The sequence below is a fragment of the Xyrauchen texanus genome, chromosome 8, assembly GCF_025860055.1.
Source record: "Xyrauchen texanus isolate HMW12.3.18 chromosome 8, RBS_HiC_50CHRs, whole genome shotgun sequence".
In the NCBI taxonomy this organism is placed as follows: domain Eukaryota; kingdom Metazoa; phylum Chordata; class Actinopteri; order Cypriniformes; family Catostomidae; genus Xyrauchen; species Xyrauchen texanus.
The window spans coordinates 32,312,039-32,334,457 of NC_068283.1; the positions used below are offsets into that span (position 1 = coordinate 32,312,039).

Below are 22,419 nucleotides of genomic sequence, written 5' to 3' on the forward strand. Positions count from 1 at the left end.
CAAAACCTCCTCCTCAGTGCGAAAAGAGCATTTGTTGAAACCATACTGCCAAAACGACTCGTTCTGTACTTCCTCCACATTGTGATATCACACTGTGGTAGATATTGGCATCTGACTGTCTCCTCAACAACACATCAATGACTACTTTACCTTATCACTTCCACAGCCCTGCCCAGAGAGCAAGTTAGTCAAGAGCAACAAGCCAATCAGTGGCCGTGTACTGTCAAGTCTTAAAGAGCAGCACCAAAACCGAGCATTTCTGGGTCAGAATGAGGGTGGAAAATGATCTTGTGTTAAAAACTTTACTAATATAATAAGTGAGCCTGATTCACACTTGGACATTTGAAACTATGAGGATGGAAGAGAAATTCTGTTCTCGGGCTAGTGTGATGGCGCCACCTTCTGTCAAATTTGTCTCACTTTTTTGGAGACTCCTGGGTATTGATAATATTGGTTGGGTGAAGTCAATTGGACCACTTTTGGCAGTCTTATTAATGAAAAAAGTGGACTAGTGCATTACTACCCATTGCTCAAATGTGATGGTAGGCCTATAATAATTGATCATGAATAAAAATAAATTGTAAACTTGGATGTAAGTTAATTAAATCGATTTTAAAATATTTCTCACTGTACTTGCATTATGTAAAGCAATATGGTATTCACTAATCAAGTGCCTAAGCGTGTATTTTCAACCAGGCAATGCATAAGGCGACACTTTATGACGTCAACAAGGTGCGACAATCTATTGGCGTGTGAGGACCTCGCGGTGCATGGTTTGGAGACAGGTCGAAGAATTACTTTGAAACCACAATAAAAACACTCTGGATTAAATACAAGACTGCAGTTTGCAAACAGGTATTGTCTTGTTATGTACGCTGCATATACAAACAATAAGTTAAACAGAATTAAAGTAATGGTTAATTGAGTCGTTCATTCGTACATTGGTGTACGTATGTTGCACGTTCTGATGCTGTAACCGGTTCATTTGTTTCAAAACATAATCGATTGATGTATTCAGTATCAGTAAATTGCAAAGTTTCTGCATAGTTGCTTTAATTTATCTTACACACATACATTCTGAAATATATACATATTTACGTATATGTAATAGACGCACTGTTTACTCTTACGGTCCCCGACTGCAGCTCATAAATCCCGTGGCAACCAAAACAGGTTTGCCTCTCGGAATACTTTCTGCTGTTGTATGAATTTATTTTTTACGAAATTACGAAAATATTGAAGGTCTACTCAGTAATTTTTTCCCCATTAAAAAAAGTTTTACTCAAGAAATGAATTGTAAATTTGAAACAAATGTATAAAATCATGACCACTCATGAAATGACGACTCCATATCAGTAACATTATAAAAGCTGTTTTATTCTACATGGGGCAGGGGCGCCCTCATTGGGGCTGCCATTTTAGAATCACATGACCATCTGAATACTACTCGCTTAATCTCAGTAACCGTCTTTTTATTGGACAACTTTCACTCTTGGATAAAATTAATTATGTTTGATTTTGAATAGTGAATTTCTACAATGGAATCTGTAAATGAAAACTACTGATTTTGAATGATGCTGCATCCACACCACTAAGTCCACGATGACACAAGCAAAACTTTACTGAGGGCACATTTAATTTTAATTATTTTATTCGTTTTTTCATTATTTGTCACATTTTAGCTATTTTGCAAATTATTTATTTATTTCGTCAATAAATATATTAGATTGCATTAAAAATTTTTACATGTTGTTTAATTGCCTAATATGGACTATTTACATGATTTGTTGAACGTGCAAAAAAGGTAAATTTTTTTTTTTTTAAACCGTTTAATCTATAAAGACCATCTGTAAATTGTGCACATTAATGAGAGGGGACTCACATGGCTTTACCTCATCCGTGCTATACGTGATTAGAATTAAATGCTAATTTTTTGTTAAACAGCTGAAAGTAAAGAACAGAAAGGGTATTAAAAGAACATTATTCAGGATCTCACTGCTGAATAGTCCACCACTATACTGCACAAATAATGGTGAGAGAAATCTAAAAATCTACCAGTCAGTTGCCAAATATATACATTTTAGTCGCTTTGTGCAGAATTTGGTTGCAAATATGAGCGATTTCCTCTCATTGTAGTGGAGGGTTGCATTTACAGTAAAAGATTGATCTTGGGATTTAACAATTGATATCGAGATCATTTAAATGACCATTGCAGTGCATCAGAAAATCTATATTTTTGCCCATCCATATTCTGCATAACATCTCTTCTGTTCCACGTAAGAAAGTCATACGAGATTGGAACAACATGAGAGTGAGGGAATAATGACAGAGTTTAAATTGTTAGGTGAACTATTCCTTTTATATGCATTATTTGAATGTTAGAGGGCAACAAAGTGTATTATTTAGGTTATTATTGGACTGGTCAACATTTATTTTTCCCCAATTTTTTGTCACCGTTTTGCCTTCTCTGGTCCTGCAGTTTGACAATAATTTTTTAAAGTACAAAGATGCCTGTTCCGTGACAAGGTTCTATATGTGATCATAAAATCGCAGGCACAATAACTATAAAGGAATTTGCGTCTCTTACCGCAGGGAATGTCGACTTCGAAAAGTATTTTACGTCAGCTGTCCATATATATATATATATATATATATATATATATATATATTTTGAGGTGTTGTACTAAGAAAACATCACTGCAAGATGTTTTGTCTCATCAGAGCTCGTCACCATGGAGACAGATCTTTATGATGAGTTTGGTAACTACATCGGACCAGAACTGGACTCTGATGAAGATGAGGAATTAGATGCAGAGGATCGAGAGGCTGATGAGGTTTCTGCAAACACACAACCTTTTGATCTTCATCCATTTTGTTTATGGTTGTAAATGACAAAAATAACCCCGGTACCCTTAAAAAAAACATTGTGCAAATTGTTTGCATGATTAGTAGACATATTAACACAATTGTGTGGAAAGAAGGATATGAGTGCAGTTTTCTGTTTTTCTGCTCTAGGCAGATGAGGAAGATGATGAGGAAGACCAGGCTGATGGTGATGAGGACGTTGGTGGTATGGAGGTGGTTCTACATGAGGATAAAAAATATTATCCTACAGCCGAAGAGGTTTATGGTCCTGAAGTGGAGACCATCGTCCAAGAGGAAGACACACAGCCACTTACAGGTATCACATATCTTCTCGTGCTTGTGAAATACTAGTTTGCACACCCAGTGTGATCATAAATTGTCTTATATTTCCACTCTCAGAGCCCATCATAAAACCTGTAAAGACAAAGCAGTTTACTTTGATGGAGCAGGAGCTTCCAGCCACAGTCTATGACATGGAGTGAGTCAACTTTTATGGTTTTCTATGGTTTCTCTCTCAATTTCCCCCTATTTGTTTGATTTGGTTAGAATTTTACACACTTGTCTCCCTCCGCAGGTTTCTAGCTGATTTGATGGACAGCCCAGAGCTGATCAGAAATGTCACTTTATGTGGACACTTGCACCATGGCAAGGTAAGAGACAGACACACCTCAAACTTACTAGATCTTTAAATTGTGTCTAATAAATGAAAGGGAATCATGTTTTTTTCCCCAGTTTTATGTGTTAAAGGTGCACTTAGTTTTCCTTCAGTAAATCCTTTTACGTTTAAGGAATAGTTAAGATTTGTTTAAGATAATGTACTCTTGCGCGTGAGATGAATTCATTTCAGTAGCCTAATAAAAGCTGTGGTAACACTTCACAATGATGTCCGATGTGTTAACATTAGTTAACAACATTAATTAACATTAACAATGAAAACATTTTTTACTGCACTTATTAATCTTGATGTTAACTTCAACATATACTAATACAGTTTTACAATCAACAGGTGTATTAGTTAACATTAGTTATTGCACTATGAACTAAAAATGAACAATTGTATTTTATTAACATTATCAAAGATTAATAAATGCTTTAAAAAATATATTGTTTGTTCATGATACATAATGCTTTAATGTTACTGAATGGAACCTTATTATAAAGTGTTATCAAAGCTGTTTATTCTACGTGAAGCGGGTTTTCTCATAGTGGCTGGCATGTTGCGATCGCCTTACCATTTAATACTGCTCTGTGATTTAGACATGTTCGCTTGCATTATATGATAATGGCTGAGTAATTTCTGCAATGACTAGGTTTCAGTTTGAGATGTTTACAAGTAATCTTGTGAGTACTTGTTCAGCTTTAAATATTCTAGTAAAAGCACTACTTGAAAATTGTAATTTGATTTTCCTTTGTGGCCGCCAATGAAAACCAATTCTTTCACCTAAATATTGCTGTAACAACTCGATGCATCGGATGATACTGTAGATGTGTGATATTACTATGGAATAGTTGAAGAAAATTTGGTGATTGTTTAAAATGACATTATCAGTTCAGAAGATTTGTATGTTTTTATGTGTGAGTGCAAATGTTTTTGTCTTATTATTTAATCTACGAGCTGTTATTTATGCATAGTGCTTCATAAGAAATACATGTTCAGAGGTTGATGGTTGAACCTAAATTATTAATTTCTAGTAATTGATTACTGATTCTTTCATGTTGGAGTACTCGATTTACAAAATTACTTGAAATGCGCATCCCTAGATTCAAAATAAGTCATAGATGACCATATAAAACATAAAAATTACTAAGTGACAGATTTAACTGATTTTGAAATGCTCATATTTGTTTGTTTCTGCCCACAGACCTGCTTTGTGGACTGCCTTATTGAACAGACTCATCCTGAAATACGCAAGCGATATGATGCTGATGTAAGTATATTTCTACTACATTCTACTCTTTAATGTCATATACATTCACATGGTTCCCTGGCAATGCAGTTTTCCAGTCATGGAAAATTAGAAAATACCTAAATGTTATGGAAAAATAATGATTTGTCCTGGAAAATATGAATATAACCATTTGACTGTGTTGCTAACAAGGTTTCTGTTACAAGCACAACACATGGTAAAGATCTTACTCTGAATTGGATTCAAATAAACAAATATGTATTGTTTTTGCACTGCTGGAATCTGCACATTTTGAAACCACATCAACGGTTAAGGGTGCTTACACCCTCATGATTGATTACAGCAACAGACAAACGTGGCAGATCTCCTGATTGGTTACAGCTACGACCAATCGCGTGCCTTGCTTCAGCGGCGCATGCAAAGTAAGAAGCAGCATTTCTGAAACTTCTCATTCATAAACAAACTGAATGATCTGGTTCTTGTACCAACCAACCGACTGAATGAGAGGGGCGTGTTGTTTCTTTGCTTCAGCATCGGCATGTGAGTCTACCTTGTTCATCATTGAGAGAAAAGGGCAGAAGTGACAAATTAATGTGTAAAAGTGACTGATGTTTCTACACGTTGAGGGGATGTCACATAATTGTGTCAGTGCTGTCGAATACATTGAAGTCTATTAAGTGACACGTCAGCACAACCTCAGCTCCAACTTCACACCCAAGTGTTTTTCACACGTTTTGCCTCACAAATGATGTCTTTGAGAGTACAAAGCTACATTAAATAGTTGAAATTTATGAAGAGTTGTTGAACGTCTCATAATTTCCCTCTTCGTCCCTCTGACGTACCATCCCCTTTGAAATCAGTGCATTTGCAGCGTTCTCTGATGAAGCATGAACTCTAGTCAGTGCGTAGGCACCCTGATGTGGAGGTCAAAGCGCCGCTTGACGCTGATATTTAGCAGACCTTTGACGCCTTGACTCAACTCATGTGAAATGCACTTTACAATGACGAAGGGACATCATTGAAACTCAAAATGATTATGCTATTTTTGTTGTCTTTTCTGATAAGTCATGTTCAGCAGTTTAAATACTGTATGAAAATGATACAGTACATCTGATTTGTTCTTAAAATGCTTAAACATTCTACTTAAGTCAGTAGATTTTACATGCAAATTTTAATAATGTAGAAGGTAAGGATGTTATTGATACTCATTATTATTCTTAGACTAATATTGTTTTTCTTTTTGTATAAAGTCATGCTCGGCCATTCACAAACTGAATGGAAATTCTAGATCTGCTTTGTTCTTATTATGCTTAAACAATATAAACGCTCTTGGCAGATTTCATTTGTGAACATTTCAAATTATTTAATGACACACTCATAGCACATTAGACTTTCATTTGTTGCCACCTAGTGGCATCTCCAGGAGTCACTAAACACAATTTTTGTGCCTGGGTAGTAAGTGTTATTTTCTAATTGCTTATTTCTCAAAAGTATAGAAAATGGCAATTATTCCCCACAAACTTTGCTTTTTTGACCAGGACAGTGATATTTAGAAATGTACCCATTTCCAATGAGAAAACTGGCGAATTTGTGTCTTTTCGTTCACATAAAGCCCATAAAACAACAACATATGAATCCAAATTAACATGTATTTATACTAAAGTAATACAAAAATGAATACAAAAGATTTAGAAGTGAGTATTTTTTTAAGTCCAGTATATCCTGATGGAAGTGCTCGCCTTGCTCCTTTGAGTACGCTCCCATGTTCTCCTTGAATTTATCAAGATGAGCATCAAGGATATGGACTTTCTACAGCCTATTGTGCCATAGTCCTTCACCAGAGTCTTTGATTGCCCAGGAAGCCCTAATCCACTGCGACAGCTGTTCCAAGCCGCTTTCTCCTTACTAGTGAGCTTCTTGGGGAATTAACTGCACTCCAGGATCTTCTTTATCTGTGGTCCGACAAAGACACCGGCTTTGACCTTTGCCTCAGACACCTTAGGGAAGAAGTCTAGAAGATACATGAAGGCTGCAGACTCCTTATCTAGAGCTCTGACAAATTGTTTCATAAGGCTCAATTTGATGTGCAGTGGAGGCATCAGCACCTTTCCGGGGTCCACCTGTGGCTCCCACTTGACGTTGTGCCTCCTCACAGAGAACTCGGTCCACTGTGGCCAGTTCCGCCTGTGGTAGTGTGCCTTGGTGTCCCTGCTGTCCCAACAGCAAATATGTCAGGAAAACTGGGTAAACCAGCCTTGGAGACCAATCACAAATGCCACCATTTAGAAGTCTCCTTTGACCTCCCAGCCGTACTCATCATACTTCAAGGCGTCCAGCAAGGTCTTGATATGTATCCACTTAGGCAACTGGAACTGAACTGGTTTGCTTAAGGCCCCCTTATTTGTACTACTATTTATATTACTGGAAAGATCTAGAAAGTTCTAGAAGTTACTCCATGTTAACTCTGCACTGAATCTATCTGGAATGTTCTGGAAAATGGGTACATTTAAAAATATAACTTGTAGGGAATGATAGACATGTTCTATAATTGAGGCATTGGCAATTAGGAAATAACACTTACTACCCAAGAAACAAATAAATATATATATATATATATTATTAAATCTGAAAATAGTCTCCTGCAACTAATTCTTGTGCAGAATAATAATTGTGCAGATCATTTTCTATACTTGAATCATTAAAATAGCTTAAATTGGTGCTTTTAGCTTATTCTTTAAAAAAGATAATCCCAGAAAACATGTCTGTGGATTAGTGATTGTCTCAACTCTTTGGACCCTTTTGAGTTATAAACTTTAGACAATGATGACAGTCGGACCACTGATTTAAAAAAAATGAATAATTATAATTCACACTGGGTTCGTAGTGTGATGATTCGTCCTTAACATCTCGGAATGTGAATTCATTTTCAGTAATTCAACGATCCGAGTCCGCTTGTTCTGCCATTACAACATGTAGTATGCAGAAAACTTGGAATATATTCATAAAAATGGCATAAGCAATAAACCGCAGAATGTCATTGAATATGACATTCTGTATTTGGACGAAAATGAATGTTTGAATGTACTTTTTAAATTATATGTCCTAGTGTGATAATTAAATTAGAAAGTGTCCGATTTTATTTAATAAATAATCTGCAAGTGATGCACGCTTCAAAATGAATGTGTAGAGCCAGCTGCTCATACACTTAAAAACACCTCATCATAATCATCATGTGTACGCTTGTATGTGTGAGATGACAGAGAACAGGGAGCACTCTGAAGTGCACAGCACATACAGACTATGTATTTATCTAATTAAATTACTGCTTTACGCTGATTAATAATCACACTATGCCATGGAGCATACTACTTATCTGGAGGTGAGAATCTTCTGTCAAAAACACACAGAGACGGCAAAATAAAAGCTTGATTTAAATCAACACGTGTTTTTGCTTAAAAATTGCACTTGTTGGGTGCGTAAAATGTCCTGGAAAATTGTGGCTTCAAAAGAGTGGGAACCCTGATTCAGTTGTGACTAAAAATGCCTTTGTTTCACTTTGATTGGCAGTACTGCCATGCATGTTAAAATACTTCTCTTTTCTTGCAGTTACGGTACACAGATATCCTTTTCACAGAGCAAGAGGTAAAAGTCCTGAAATAACATTACAAGAAAACATGTCTTCTGTGTATTTATCTTGTATGTGCAGTTTGTTGGTCATAAGTGTTCTTTCTCTTAGAGAGGAGTTGGCATCAAGAGTACTCCTGTTACTATGGTGCTGCCTGATTCACGGGACAAATCTTACCTATTCAACATCATGGACACACCAGGTACTGTCTTTTCTCTCTCCCCCTCCCTGTGCTCACATATGACTAATTTTAACATATTAAAAATAGCTGACATAAATGTCTTTAAAATATCAATCATGAATATACAAGTATACATAAACATCTAAACACTGCAACGCTTGAGTGACATCAGTGCTTTTTCCCTTAGGTCATGTGAATTTCTCTGATGAGGTGACCTCTGCAGTCAGACTGTCCGATGGCATTGTGCTTTTTATCGATGCAGCTGAGGGGGTGAGTTCACACAAACACTTCTGGTCAAAAGTTTTTAAACACAACTGAAATGTTTCTTTTGATTTCAAGGCATATGCTTAAATGTTTGAAATTAGTTTGGTAGACAAAAATATAATGGTGCCACCATATTTGTTAAATTTCTTAATTGATTTTCCAATTGAGTATCCCCTATATGTTCCAAATGGATGGCTAGATTGTGTTCATATTAATCTAGCTCTAATGCAAGTATGAACTTTTGGTGGAGTTTGTTTTTAATATTGTTTTTGTGTAGGTGATGCTGAACACTGAGCGACTGATCAAACACGCGGTGCAGGAGAGGTTGGCCATCACCATCTGTATTAATAAAGTGGATCGTCTGATTGTGGAGCTCAAGCTGCCCCCTACTGATGCCTACTACAAACTGCGCCACATTGTGGATGAGGTCAACGGCTTGCTAAGGTAACCGATGATTTAAAAAAACAAAACGTTTTAAAACCACTGAGGGTGTTCTTTACAAAAAATATTTGTAAAGAACGTCCTAAATGGACGACAACTTATATGTGCATTTCAATCGTTTGTATTTTAGCTTACAGCTTGTGACATTGAGCTTCATTACATTGAGTTGGCATGCGATAGGCTATATAAGGATTGTGGATGTTATGTTTTAAATGTGAAGTGTTATTTAAATAGGAATGTGCTTTTTGCTATCTTGCATGTTGTCAAGCCTAATTTCCTGGGTTTAATTAGCAGTTTTTGTCTGGGCTTCCAGAGCCTGATTATATCTTCCTCTCTGTCTGTTTTCCTCTCTTGCAGCACATACTCCACAGATGAGTCTCTGATTGTGTCTCCTCTTCTGGGGAACGTGTGTTTCGCCTCCTCACAGTACAGCATCTGCTTCACACTAGGCTCCTTTGCTAAAATCTATTCAGACACCTATGGTATGATACACAGAAATGCACAGACATATATGTGTACATACATCCTCAAGGCACTTTTTTTGGAAATTACATTTTCTGTCTTTTTAATTACAGGTGACATCAACTACACAGAGTTTGCTAAGAGACTGTGGGGAGACATTTACTTCAACCCTAAAACGTGAGCAACTCAGCCAACATATATTTATTATTATTTTTGATTGATCGATCTAAAAATCTATGAGGTATTTGACTTTCTCTACTTTGGCATGTTTTCTTTATGGTGCAGTACTTTGATTGGTTGGTTTTTGTGTCCATCAGGAGGAAATTCACAAAGAAAGCCCCCAACAGCAACTCTCAGCGCAGCTTTGTTGAGTTTGTACTGGAGCCGCTGTATAAGATTCTCTCACAGGTGAGACACACACTCATATGTCAGATTTATACTTGAGATCCCGAAATTAAAGTGTTAACCAATGCGATACATATAAATGCATAACTCGTTAATTTTTCTTAAAGGGACAGTTCACCCAAAAATGGGATAACCCAATTATCTCATAATTTACTCACCCTCACGCCATCCCAGATGTGTATGAATTTCTTTCTCCTACAAAACACAAATTAAGATTTTTAGAGGAATATCTCAGCTCTGTAGCATACAGTGCATGTCAATGGTGACCAGAAATTTGAATCTCCAAAAAGTACATAAAGGCAGCATAAAGGTAATTAATAAGACTCCAGTGTTTAAATCTATATCTTTTGAAGTGATATAAGTGTGGGTGAGAAACAGATCAATATTAATGTCCTTTTTTTACTCTAAATCTCCACGTTTGACCAGCCCCTACCAGTAGGTGGTGATATGCACAAAGATTGCAAATCACCAAAAAAAACAAAAGAAAAAGAATGTGGAAGTGATAGTGGAGATTTATAGTTAAAAAGGACTTCAATATTGATCTGTTTCTCCCTCACAGACTTCAGATATGATTAATGTAAGAATGCATTTTAAATGCATTTTGACAGGAAAAGTTAATATAGAGTCAAATTTCAGCACTTACAATATCTGCGATCAATTGTGATTAACTATGAAAAATCATTAGATTATTCATGATTAAATATTGTAAATGACTGACAACACTTATTTATACATATTTTACATCTTGTGCACGTAGGCAGTCAAACACATGCACACATGTCCAGATTGTGTTTAACTTTTGTGTATCTTTAGGTGGTGGGTGATGTGGACACGTCTCTACCACGTGTCTTAGATGAGCTCGGTATTCATCTGACCAAAGAGGAGTTAAAGCTCAATATCAGGCCTCTGCTGCGCCTTGTCTGTAACCGCTTCTTTGGGGAGTTTACAGGTGTGTGTGTGTGCCAGAAACTGTGTTTTTGTTTTTTTTAGTGTCATGCGTTTGTGAAACCATGTGATGCATTGCTATAAACCAAACCTGGTGTATGTGCAATGCAGTAATGTGTGCTGATTCAACAGGCTTTGTGGACATGTGTGTGCAACACATACCGTCTCCTCAGGGTGGCGCCAAAGCCAAGATAGAACACAGCTACACAGGTGGACTAGACTCAGACCTCGGAGAGACAATGGCTGAGTGTGACCCTGATGTAAGTGTGTGTATTTTATAGAGCATGATATCAGTGTAATGGCAAATTGAAACATTACATTTCAAAAATCCTATTGTTAATTAGTGTCTTTTACTTGTTTTAAATTTTGCATCCTTAAATCAAGTTCAATTTACATCAGAAGCTAAATTATTTGAGATATAAAACATTTTTATTAAAGAATGTATCTTGAATACGAAGGCATGTTGCATTGTTAGATTGCTGATGATTAATACAAAAATATTTCACTCTCTTTCAGGGTCCATTGATGTGTCACACCACCAAGATGTACAGCACAGATGACGGGGTTCAGTTCCATGCATTCGGACGAGTCCTGAGTGGAACCCTGCAGGCGGGCCAGCCGGTAAAGGTACTGGGAGAGAATTACACCCTGGAGGATGAGGAGGACTCACAGATCTGCACTGTCGGGCGCCTGTGGATCTCTGTTGCCAGGTAACCTTCACATGTCTTGATTGGTCAAACAGATTTTTTTGCTTCCGTTATCCTGTAGATTTTTCTACAGTTTCTAAAGTATTTATTTGTCAATGTTAGATATCAGATCGAGGTGAATCGTGTTCCTGCTGGTAACTGGGTGCTGATCGAGGGATGCGACCAGCCTATCGTTAAAACGGCCACAATCACTGAGCCCCGTGGAAATGAAGAGGTGAGATTGAGAGAAACATCTGTTCATTACAGATCGTTGTTCATAAGAGAAATTGACAATAATATGTGGTTTGTTCGTGAGTAGGCTCAGATCTTCAGGCCGTTAAAGTTTAACACGGCATCAGTGATCAAGATCGCTGTGGAGCCGGTTAATCCCTCTGAACTGCCCAAGATGTTGGATGGACTCCGAAAAGTCAACAAAAGTTATCCTTCACTCACAACAAAGGTAATGCAACCTAGCACAACACCACTCTATCCACATTAATCCAAATTGCTGCTACTGCCATGTCTTAATCATTTGGACCAAATCAGTGCATCTGTACTATTTAAACTTCTGTGCAGTCTTGAGTCATTTTGACCTGCTTTCAACTTTTAACACAGATTTCTGCAATCTGCAGATTTTTTAAATAGTCATTTACTTCCTTTTCATGTTTTTCTAAACCCATATGACTTGCATTCTTTCTTAATTGTGACTGAGGATGTGATTTTTGCCTAACATATGGAAGAAAGTCATAGGGCTGTGAACCACATGAGTGTTAGTAAATGTTGACAGAATTGTCAACTTTAATTGATTATATTTTAATGTCAACTAGACATTCTCCACAGATTTTATTTGAATATGGCAATACAAAAATGCTTTCTCTCATACCAGGTCTGTCACACAGGCTTGTTTGCAAACAGCAAATGTTGACTAAGCAGTGATTTTTATGTGGGGTCAGTTTACACTGTATCTTCATGTGTTATTGCAGTGAAGGGTTAAACTGTGTTTAATTTTGTGTGTGATTAGGTAGAAGAATCGGGAGAACATGTGATTCTTGGCACCGGTGAGCTGTACCTGGACTGTGTGATGCATGACCTGCGGAAAATGTACTCTGAGATCGATATCAAGGTGCTTTCTTGCTCTCTATCACTTTGGTCTCATCTTGACTCTCTGAATATACTTCTCATTTTTTTGTTTTCATTATAAATTCTGACCTTCTTTATAGGTTGCAGATCCGGTGGTTACCTTCTGTGAGACTGTGGTGGAGACCTCCTCCCTGAAGTGTTTTGCTGAAACACCCAATAAAAAGTGAGGAAAATCATCCAGCATCTCAACACAACAAATAAGAACTCTAGCTGTGTGATGATTATATTTATTAAAATGTAACTAGTAAAAGATTTGACAGCAAATGGTTGCCATCAGCATTTGTTGAGTTTGTCTGGATTGTAATTTTGTGTGTGTGTGTGTGTGTGTGTGTGTGTGTTGTGATTGGCAGGAATAAGATAACTATGATTGCTGAGCCATTGGAGAAGGGTCTGGCTGAAGACATTGAGAACGAAGTGGTGCAAATCACATGGAACAGGTAGAAAGGCCGGTCTGAGTTTGATAAATACACATGTTCCTTAGCCTCTTTTCCAGCACTATGTGTGTGTGTTTGCTTGGCTCTGATGTGAAGCCATTGGAGGTTGATAAGACCAACATCTATGGTGCAGCTCAAACAAAGAACTTCACTAGCTATTTCATCTACAATCTATCAAGCAGCATAATTGTTTCTCTCTCCTCTCTTTCTCGCTTTTGCTCTTTCTCTCGCTATAGGAAAAAGTTGGGAGAGTTTTTCCAGACAAAGTATGACTGGGATTTGCTGGCAGCTCGTTCCATTTGGGCTTTTGGACCAGATACGACTGGGCCCAACATCTTAGTAGATGACACTTTGCCCTCTGAGGTAATAAACGTGTCAGCTTGTTACTGGTGACACTAATTATCGCTAATTATATTGCACAAGATATTTTTAATCATTTTTATATCACAAACACATTTGATCAAATTGCAAATGCATTAAAGGAATATTCTGGCATAGATGTCCACTGTAATGCCATAACTGTCAATGCATTTTATTTTATTTTACAAACTGTAGGAAGTCGAAATGTTGATGTTGGTAATAGACAGCATGCTGCAGAAGCTATCGATAGAACGCTTTGTGAATGTAGACATACAGCTGTTAGATAGTATTTTTTGCTGTGTGTGGATATAATGCATGTTCATGTTAGTATGACTGTAGCAGTGTATAGTAATTTGGCATGTGTTATGCCAGGCAATAAGTGTAAAACATCTTGCCTTGCATGTGGAACGGTCAGGGCAGCGTTTCCCAAAAGCATCATAAGGCTAAGTAGATTGTAGAAACCATTTACGCCAATTGCATGTACGATCCACTTAAGTTTGCAATGCTTTTGGAAAATGCACCCCTGTTTTTGAAAGGTCATGCACTGGTCAGTTGAAGTTGTTAACTGTTGATTGACAGGTTTTTCTGATCTTTTTGTGCTTGTGTATTTGTAGGTAGATAAAGCTCTTCTCGGCTCAGTGAAGGACAGCATTGTACAGGGCTTCCAGTGGGGCACACGAGAGGGTCCTTTATGTGATGAGCGTAAGGAGTACACTTTTGTTTCTGCATCAGCAGTCTGAACATCGCAGAAAGATTTTGGCTTGTACTGTGGTAGTGAAGGTGGAACTGTCTATACAATCAGTGCTTCTGACTGTGAGGTCAAGGAAAGAGATTATTTTAGGAATGTTTGAAGTGACAATTCTTACAGTCATTGCGATCAACAATGTTTCATTCATGCCATTTTCACCTGACTTTTACGTTTAAACGGCCTATTTTAGCTACTGTAACCTTTTTAAGCTGAAGTGTGTCATTTCTGCACTACTAGCACCACCAAACAGAGTTGCAAAATAAACATTGTTTTCAAAAAGCTTTCCAAATATGCTCCTCCATCTGTTGTTGATTGAACCAACAGATGGTCCCGCCCCCAACTCTCACCATTGGTTAAATTAGTGTTGCTATGTCATGCTTGTTGGGGTGCTCAAAACAAACAGATTTTTATATTGCCACAGAGAATTTTTTTAATTTCCAGATTTTGAGAGAATTAACCTACTAATTGTTTACTTATTGTTGTCTTGCATATTACGCTGGAGTATGAGAAATTATTTTAGCATAGACAAAATGTACACACTTCAGCTTTAATTCTTCCATATGTAAAAGGCCTGTGCTATGATTGGCTTACCTTCGCATTCAAGCATAGTTCACAATGTTCTTCATGGCAGGCCAATTTACGATGATGTCACAACCATGACAATTTTTTATTGGCCCTGTTTTGAAGCTTAGTTTTCACAGATGTGCACGAGAGAGCTTTACACGGTGAACATTCAAATGATTTTACATAGTATATCTAACTGCTTAATTTCAAAATAGAATATAATTTTCCCATTACACAGTATATCCCAACAAGTATAGACAACAAAATGTTTTTGCCGCTCTGCTAAATTGATTTGATGATTCTAAATGATTCCTTTAAATGATGGAATCTCTCACATTGTATGCATATTTGATAAACTGCCTCTCCCAATTTAAATCTGCTCTCTCCTTACTTTATAACTAAAGATCTGCCTCATTGTCATTTCAATCAGCAATCCGGAATGTGAAGTTTAAGATCCTGGACGCTGTGATTGCACAGGAACCGTTGCACAGAGGAGGAGGACAGGTCATCCCTACAGCTCGCAGAGTCGTCTACTCTGCCTTCCTCATGGTAGTCTGACCTTCCATAGATCCCTTTATCTCTTCCTCAGTTTCCCCCTCTGCCTAATCAATTTTTACATTAGTCTTATTGAACTGTTTCATTTAATTACTTGATTCATTAACTAAGTAGTCACTCACTCCCTTTTCCTTCTCTGCCTCTGATTGGTTGTCTTCTGTAGGCCACGCCCAGGCTGATGGAGCCCTATTACTTTGTAGAGGTTCAGGCTCCTGCTGACTGTGTTTCTGCTGTCTACACTGTGCTTGCACGCAGAAGGTAGCACACACACACACACACACGCACACACACACACACACACACACACACAATTAAACAGAATGAGGACATTGCTGACTCCTTGTTTGTGTACACATACACATTCATGAGATTGTTGCTCATGGCAGTGGAAGTCAGCAACTCCTATAATAAGGACAATCTCCTTTAAGAACATGCCTCTAACAGATTTCTTGTCTCTGTGTTCTGTAGAGGTCATGTAACACAGGATGCCCCCATCCCAGGCTCTCCTCTCTACACCATCAAGGCTTTCATTCCTGCTATTGACTCGTTTGGCTTTGAGACTGATCTTCGCACACACACACAGGGCCAGGTCTTCGCCCTTAGTGTGTTCCACCACTGGCAGGTAAAAGCACGCCCTCGTACTAGAGCTGCACGATTCTGGATAAATTGAGAATTTTGGTGTTCACCATGTTATTTAAAAATAAACACATTTTAAAAATCCTGTTTAAAAGTGCTTAAAGATTTAGGTTTCTCACATTTAGGCCTTGCACAGATTTAACATTTTGAAGAACACAGCCGTGTTTGCATTAATATCTGAAGACATAGATTTAATCCTGTCTGTTTATACACTTGTAATTCATTAACAGCTGTGTTTACATTAATGTTGCCTAATGAGGGGTATTTTGATTAAAAACAGCACATAATTTTGTGCAGGAGTGCTGCATTTATCACGAGACACAAGCACACGGGCAGACACGCATGTTAGCATTGGAAAGCATCCGGCTGTAATCAAACAGCGTATGGATGGCGAATTTAGTCTGATCTCTGTAATGCCGGTATTTTTTTTTAGCAGCAGTGGCTATTTAAATATTGAACTGAGCATTCCGTCACACTCCTGGCTAATCATGACCGCACCCTGCAGTTTTTAAAGCACTGTGCTGGACAAACATCTTTGGCTGCTGCGTCTTAGTTTATTCAGTGTCTCATGCCGGAGCGCTGTATTTTGTTGATGCCATATAAAGTTTAAAATATCAACATTTAAAAACGCATTTTGAAGTAGAGGTCGACCGATTAATCGGCCGATTTTTTGCATTTTTTAACATAATCGGCATCGGCCAATATCCAAGTATATCAAGCCGATTATTAGGCAGGCGCATCTGTGGGCAGCCTAGAGTTGTTGTGGAACACGTGTTCGACGCACACTGCCCCTAGAGTCATTCTCCAGCAGAGTGAGCAGACCTCAAGGAAGGAGCTAAGTTCCTTGGAGAAAACAGTAAGGATTAAATTTGTATAACTTCTTTATATTTAATTAAAAACTTTTGATATGTTACTGCCAACTTCAAGAAAAAACGTGATGTGACATGACGTTCGGCTACTTTGGATATTGATAGCGTAGTTGAAGTTGCATTATCACAGCAGAAGGGTTGCTATCATGTCACAATAAGTAAGCAATTTTGCAATTACAGACAGTGAATCTGAGACTTTTATTTGTTCTGTTTGTGTGTCTTATATTTGAGAGGGTTGTCACTCAATGCAGAGAAATAAGTAATATAAAAGATACCAACGCACTATAGGCTATTGAAGGACTGGCTTTGGTAAGCTCGGACTTTATCGGTTCTGCTGTCGGTACTGGAGAAATTAAGAAAATAAATGTATTATTGCTATAAAGAGAAAGTTATTTTATCTCACCAGCCATTTCTATGTATAATAATATGAAACCATTTGTCTGTGATGCAATTTAGCTATTCGCAGTCAGAGAGAGAGAGAGAGATATCTCTCACGCGGTGCTACAGCGAGCACAACACGAGCCCTGCTTAATGAGTGACAGAACAAAACATTCAAACGTAGCCTGTTTACACTTTAGATCTGTGATATTAGTCTGATTTTATTTTAAATTTCGCCTTCCAAAGATTATAAAAATAATATTTATACATAAGCAGCATTCTGTCTAGGACAACTTCCTTCCCTTCACAGCGGTGCACTGACATTTCTCCCTAAAACTCAAACTTAACGTCAGAATCAGCACGATCGATGATTGTTGTAAAATGCAGTCTAGCTACTGTTGCTAAATTGCGGGACGTGTTTAATAAGAAAAAGAGCGCAAGAGATACCGTCCCCAAGGCGACGCGCGCTCCAAAACACACCGCAAAGAGACAAGCAAAGTATAGGCTACTTTGGGTTTCATGTGCGCGTCTAAACGATCAAATATACACAAAAATATGTCAAAACGACCGGTTTGGAGATTCACTTTCTTAAATGGACGTAGTTATGGAAATAGTTGGGAGAAAATATGCTGCATCAGGAGTCTATTAGACTCTGTCTTAAAGGGGAAGCTGTCTAATAATAAACATGCTGACGATTGAGCCATTACTGCGAATCAAACAACAAAAGGCAAAGAGAAAATCACTTACAGCTCTTGAATGAATAACTTCTGCATTAATGAGCATTAATCTATCTATGATAAACTATGCAGTGTTATTTTACAATTGATTACTTTATTAGATTTCTTTTTAGACCACACCTGAACAGTAATGTTAGTAGACCTTACTGAAATTAAATCACTGTGCCTATATAACGTTTATCTTTGTGTAATATATATATATATATATAACAAAAAGAACTGTTAAGAATACCGTTAAAGTACCGGATCGATAAGCAGTATCGGTAAGATAGTAAAACCATTAAAACCTTAACGATACCCATCCCTAGTTATGCCTGTGCTTCTCTTGGATGCTCTGAATATTGGATTACGTGTCTGGATTGCCCCTTAATTAAAGCTGCATTTGGATCTCAACCTTCAGTATCTCGGAGCAGTTCAGTAACACCTGCTTTGTTTATTTAATATATTTGTTATACATTATTTATAAAATATGTTTTTACATTATACATTTTTAATTTTAAGTGTACAAGTGCAGATTGGTCAAGTGTTCAATAAATGTATTTGTTGAGAAATGTTGTCTATCTTAAGTAATTATTTGTGTTACATTTTATCTTTCAAATAAAAGGTTCAAATAAGAGGTTAAAAACAAGCACATATCGGCCAAATATCTGCCAAAATAAATTGGCAGCAATAATCGGCCATCGGCCGACCCGGATTTCAAACGATCGGCATCGGCCTGAAAAAAAACAATATCGGTCAACCTCTTTTGAAGTGAATTTCTAATTTAAATTTGACAGCCTTTCAAAGGTATGTACATTGCAGAATCGTTCTCATTTAGAAATGAGATTGCTTGGGTGTCTGAATCGAGATTGCAATCTTTTAACGATTAATCGTGCAGCTCTACCACAAACCTTTTTCTCTATCCCTCTCTCTTGTGAGTGTGATATGTTTGTTTGAGGATGAGGTGGACTGTGTATGCATGGATGAATCTAATTAAACCTGTCATTAACATATCCATGTCCTATTTCACCCCAAAATCAAGATGTATTTTTATATATATATATATATATATATCAATCACACACACACACACACGGATCAGCCACAACATCTAGGAGTAAATTCTAGAGAATGTTGTGCCTGAAAATCCCAGGAGATCCCCAGTTACAGAAATACTCAAACCATTCCATCTGGCACCAACAAGCATGCCTTTACACACACACACTTAGGTTGGAGTCATTAAAAAAAAGTGCAAATCAATCCCAGATCAACAGCAAAAGAGGAAACAGGTAGACAAGTATCTATATCCACAGTATATCGAGTCCTATATCAACATAACCTGAAAGGCTGCTCAGCAAGGAAGAAGCCACTGCTCCAAAACTGCTATAAAAAAGCCAGACTACAGTTTGCATGTGCACATGGGGACAGATCAATTTGGAGAGATGTCCTGTGGTCTGATGAAACAAAAATGTATCTGTTTGGCCATAATGACCATTGTTATGTTTGGAGGAACAAGGGTGAGGCTTGCCATTAAAAAAAAAAAAAAACACCATCCCAACTGTGAAGCAAGAGGTGGCAGCATCATGTTGTGGGGGAGCTTTGGTGCACTTCACAAAATAGTTGGCATCATGAGGAAGGAAAATGATGTGGATATATTGAAGCAACATCTCAAGACATCAGCCAGGAAGTTAAAGCCTGGTCACACATGGGTCTTCCAAATAGAAAATGACACCGAGCATATCTCCAAAGTTGTGGCAAAATAGCTTAAGGACAACAAAGTCAAGGTATTGGAGTGGCCATCACAAAGCCCTGACCTCAGTTTCACCAGTTCTGTCTGGAGGAATGGGCCAAAATTCCAGCAACTTATTGTGAGAATCTTGTGAAGGCTACTCAAAACATTTGACCCAAGTAAAACAATTTAAAGGCAATGCTACCAAATACTAATAAAGTGTATGTAAACTTCTGTAAGCCAACTGAGAATGTGATGAAAGAAATAAAAGCTAAAATAAATCGTTCCCTCTACTATTAATCTGACATTTAACATTCTTAAAATAAAGTAGTGATCCTAACTGACCTAAGTTTTCTACGATGAAATGTCAGGACTTGTGAAAAACTGAATTTAAGTGTGTGTGTCTGTGTGTGAGAGATCTGAAATGTGTCCAGGACAAGATATTAACATTTCCATAAAGTGGGCAATATTTGGCCTCCTAGTTTTGATTTTCAGGGGCATTTTATACCATTTAAATGGCAAATTTCTTCTAACCAATTAAAAAAAATAGACAATGTCATCCTTTTATGTCAAATATGTAAATTTAATGAATCAAATACAAAGTAGCAATATGAATAACTAGATGGAGAATTTATTACATTTATTAATTTATTTAAATTTACTTAACATCAACATGTACTTCATACAGTAATTTGTGTAAGTATGCATAAATAAAGGAATTCGTTATGTGGCCAGTTTTTGCCATTTATATTTTGGTGTTATTTTTTGCCCTGAGCCCCTATTAATTTCTGTCCCTAGACTTGACCTATATTTTGTGATGTCCAAAATTACAAAATACAAAAAAAGAAATATGTCCTCGAGGATTAAAAATTTAAATTGGCTATGTGGGTCCCACATATAAATTGGCTTAATATACAAAATTTTGTTATGAAAAACATAAAATTGGAAGATTTAGGGACTAGAAAAATATAATTAGCTCAGTATGAAAAAAGTAAGTCCCCACCATGATAGAAAAACAAATGTGTGTATGAGTTGATGTGTTCTGATGTGTTTGATGTTGAGTAGCAGAAGATTGAGTCAGCAGCATCTCATCTTGGACTTGCTTGTCTGTAACACTGTTGTATGTTTGTGTCACATGAAATTAGAAGTGTTTGTCACTGTCCTGAGTGATTACTGTCTCTGTCTCTAGATTGTTCCGGGTGATCCTCTGGATAAGAGCATTGTGATTCGTCCTCTAGAGCCTCAGCCAGCCCCTCATCTGGCCAGAGAGTTCATGATTAAAACCCGCAGGCGCAAGGCAAGACATGTTTGCATCTATGAAGTCTCAATCAATTTCTTTTGTTTGAATATGTTTACATCAACATTTCTCTCCCTCTAGGGATTGAGTGAGGATGTCAGTATCAGCAAGTTCTTCGATGACCCTATGTTGTTGGAGCTGGCCAAACAGGATGTGGTCCTCAACTATCCGATGTGATGAGTCAAATGAACTTAACTCTTTCCTTTGCCCCCAAAATTCACCTGATTTCTCCTACTTTGAAAAGGAGGTTTCAATTCCAGTTCTGTGTGTTGGAATAAAAAAACAGGTTTGTTTTATGTAAACCACAAGAAACTCATAACATCAGTTCTGATCCCTGTTGCGATTACCCCTCAGAAATTAACCTTGAGTCTCTCTTACAGTCTTGGTCTGTTTACTTTTTATATTTTACAAACATTTTGTAGTATAAAATGATGCAAAGGACAGGCAAGTCTTTCTGAAATCTCTGTAAAATCTTACATTTGTGTAAGTGTGATTAAAATAATTTGGCCTGTCCATCTGTGTCTGAGTTCATTATAAATGTATTCTTTATGATGCTTTAGTTCATTGTCTGTGAGAAGGGAATATCCATTGTAGTTTATAAAGGCTGAAGTGCTGATGACACTTCTATGTGAAAGACTGTGTTTTCAATATTTAGTGTAATATACTCAAACTTAAGTGAATTTTGAACACCAGGATTTATTATAACTAGTCTTTTTTTAACTCTTGTTTTGATCTGTCCCCCCTAAAAGACTTGACTTTCTTGATTTAATCCAACAATTAAAATAATACAATGCAACTGTCATAATTTTGAAGTTACAGTACATTACATTTGTTGTAGTGAAAACCTTTTTTTTTAATTATAATTTTCAATTATCAAAAGTGTAATTTGTTCTGGGTACCACTTGTTTAAATTTTTTGTTTCAGACCCTATTTTTGACCCTATTTGTGGAAAACGATGATGATAATAATAATAAAAAAAACTTCATGAATGTACCGAAAGCTTGTAAAAGCAAAATATATTTGATCAACATGGCCAAAAATAGGACGGGGATAAAAATTCTGAAGAAAATTAATTTACATTTTGAACTTGAATGCCATATTTTCTGAAATGTATCTAATCAACAAAGTAGCTAACATGAAGATTCTGTGTGTCACAAGGAATGATTTTAATTTATAGATGCAGTGTTTGTATGCATGTGTCTCTGGGTAAAA

General features: G+C 37.1%; 1 protein-coding gene across 1 annotated transcript; it reads left to right on the plus strand.

Moving 5' to 3' along the window:
• Positions 1-747: 747 nt before the first annotated feature.
• On the plus strand, positions 748-22,419 carry LOC127647524 (116 kDa U5 small nuclear ribonucleoprotein component). The gene is made up of 28 exons (XM_052131799.1): positions 748-855; positions 2,722-2,834; positions 3,016-3,181; positions 3,265-3,343; positions 3,440-3,515; positions 4,728-4,793; positions 8,379-8,414; positions 8,509-8,599; positions 8,766-8,848; positions 9,120-9,286; positions 9,641-9,765; positions 9,859-9,922; positions 10,063-10,153; positions 10,964-11,099; positions 11,228-11,355; positions 11,612-11,805; positions 11,905-12,016; positions 12,101-12,241; positions 12,803-12,904; positions 13,002-13,084; positions 13,272-13,358; positions 13,592-13,718; positions 14,330-14,417; positions 15,458-15,576; positions 15,746-15,840; positions 16,051-16,204; positions 21,100-21,207; positions 21,289-22,419. The coding sequence occupies exons 2-28, from the start codon at positions 2,733-2,735 to the stop codon at positions 21,382-21,384; spliced, it is 2,916 nt and encodes a 971-aa protein (XP_051987759.1). The 5' UTR covers positions 748-855; positions 2,722-2,732; the 3' UTR covers positions 21,385-22,419.

Excerpts from the sequence above, each read along its gene's own strand:
- LOC127647524 (XM_052131799.1), top strand. The coding sequence starts at position 2,733 with ATGGAGACAGATCTTTATGATGAGTTTGGTAACTACATCGGACCAGAA. Across the intron at positions 9,287-9,640 it reads GAGGTCAACGGCTTGCTAAG|CACATACTCCACAGATGAGT; the intron begins GTAACCGATGAT and ends CCTCTCTTGCAG. Across the intron at positions 9,766-9,858 it reads AATCTATTCAGACACCTATG|GTGACATCAACTACACAGAG; the intron begins GTATGATACACA and ends TTTTAATTACAG.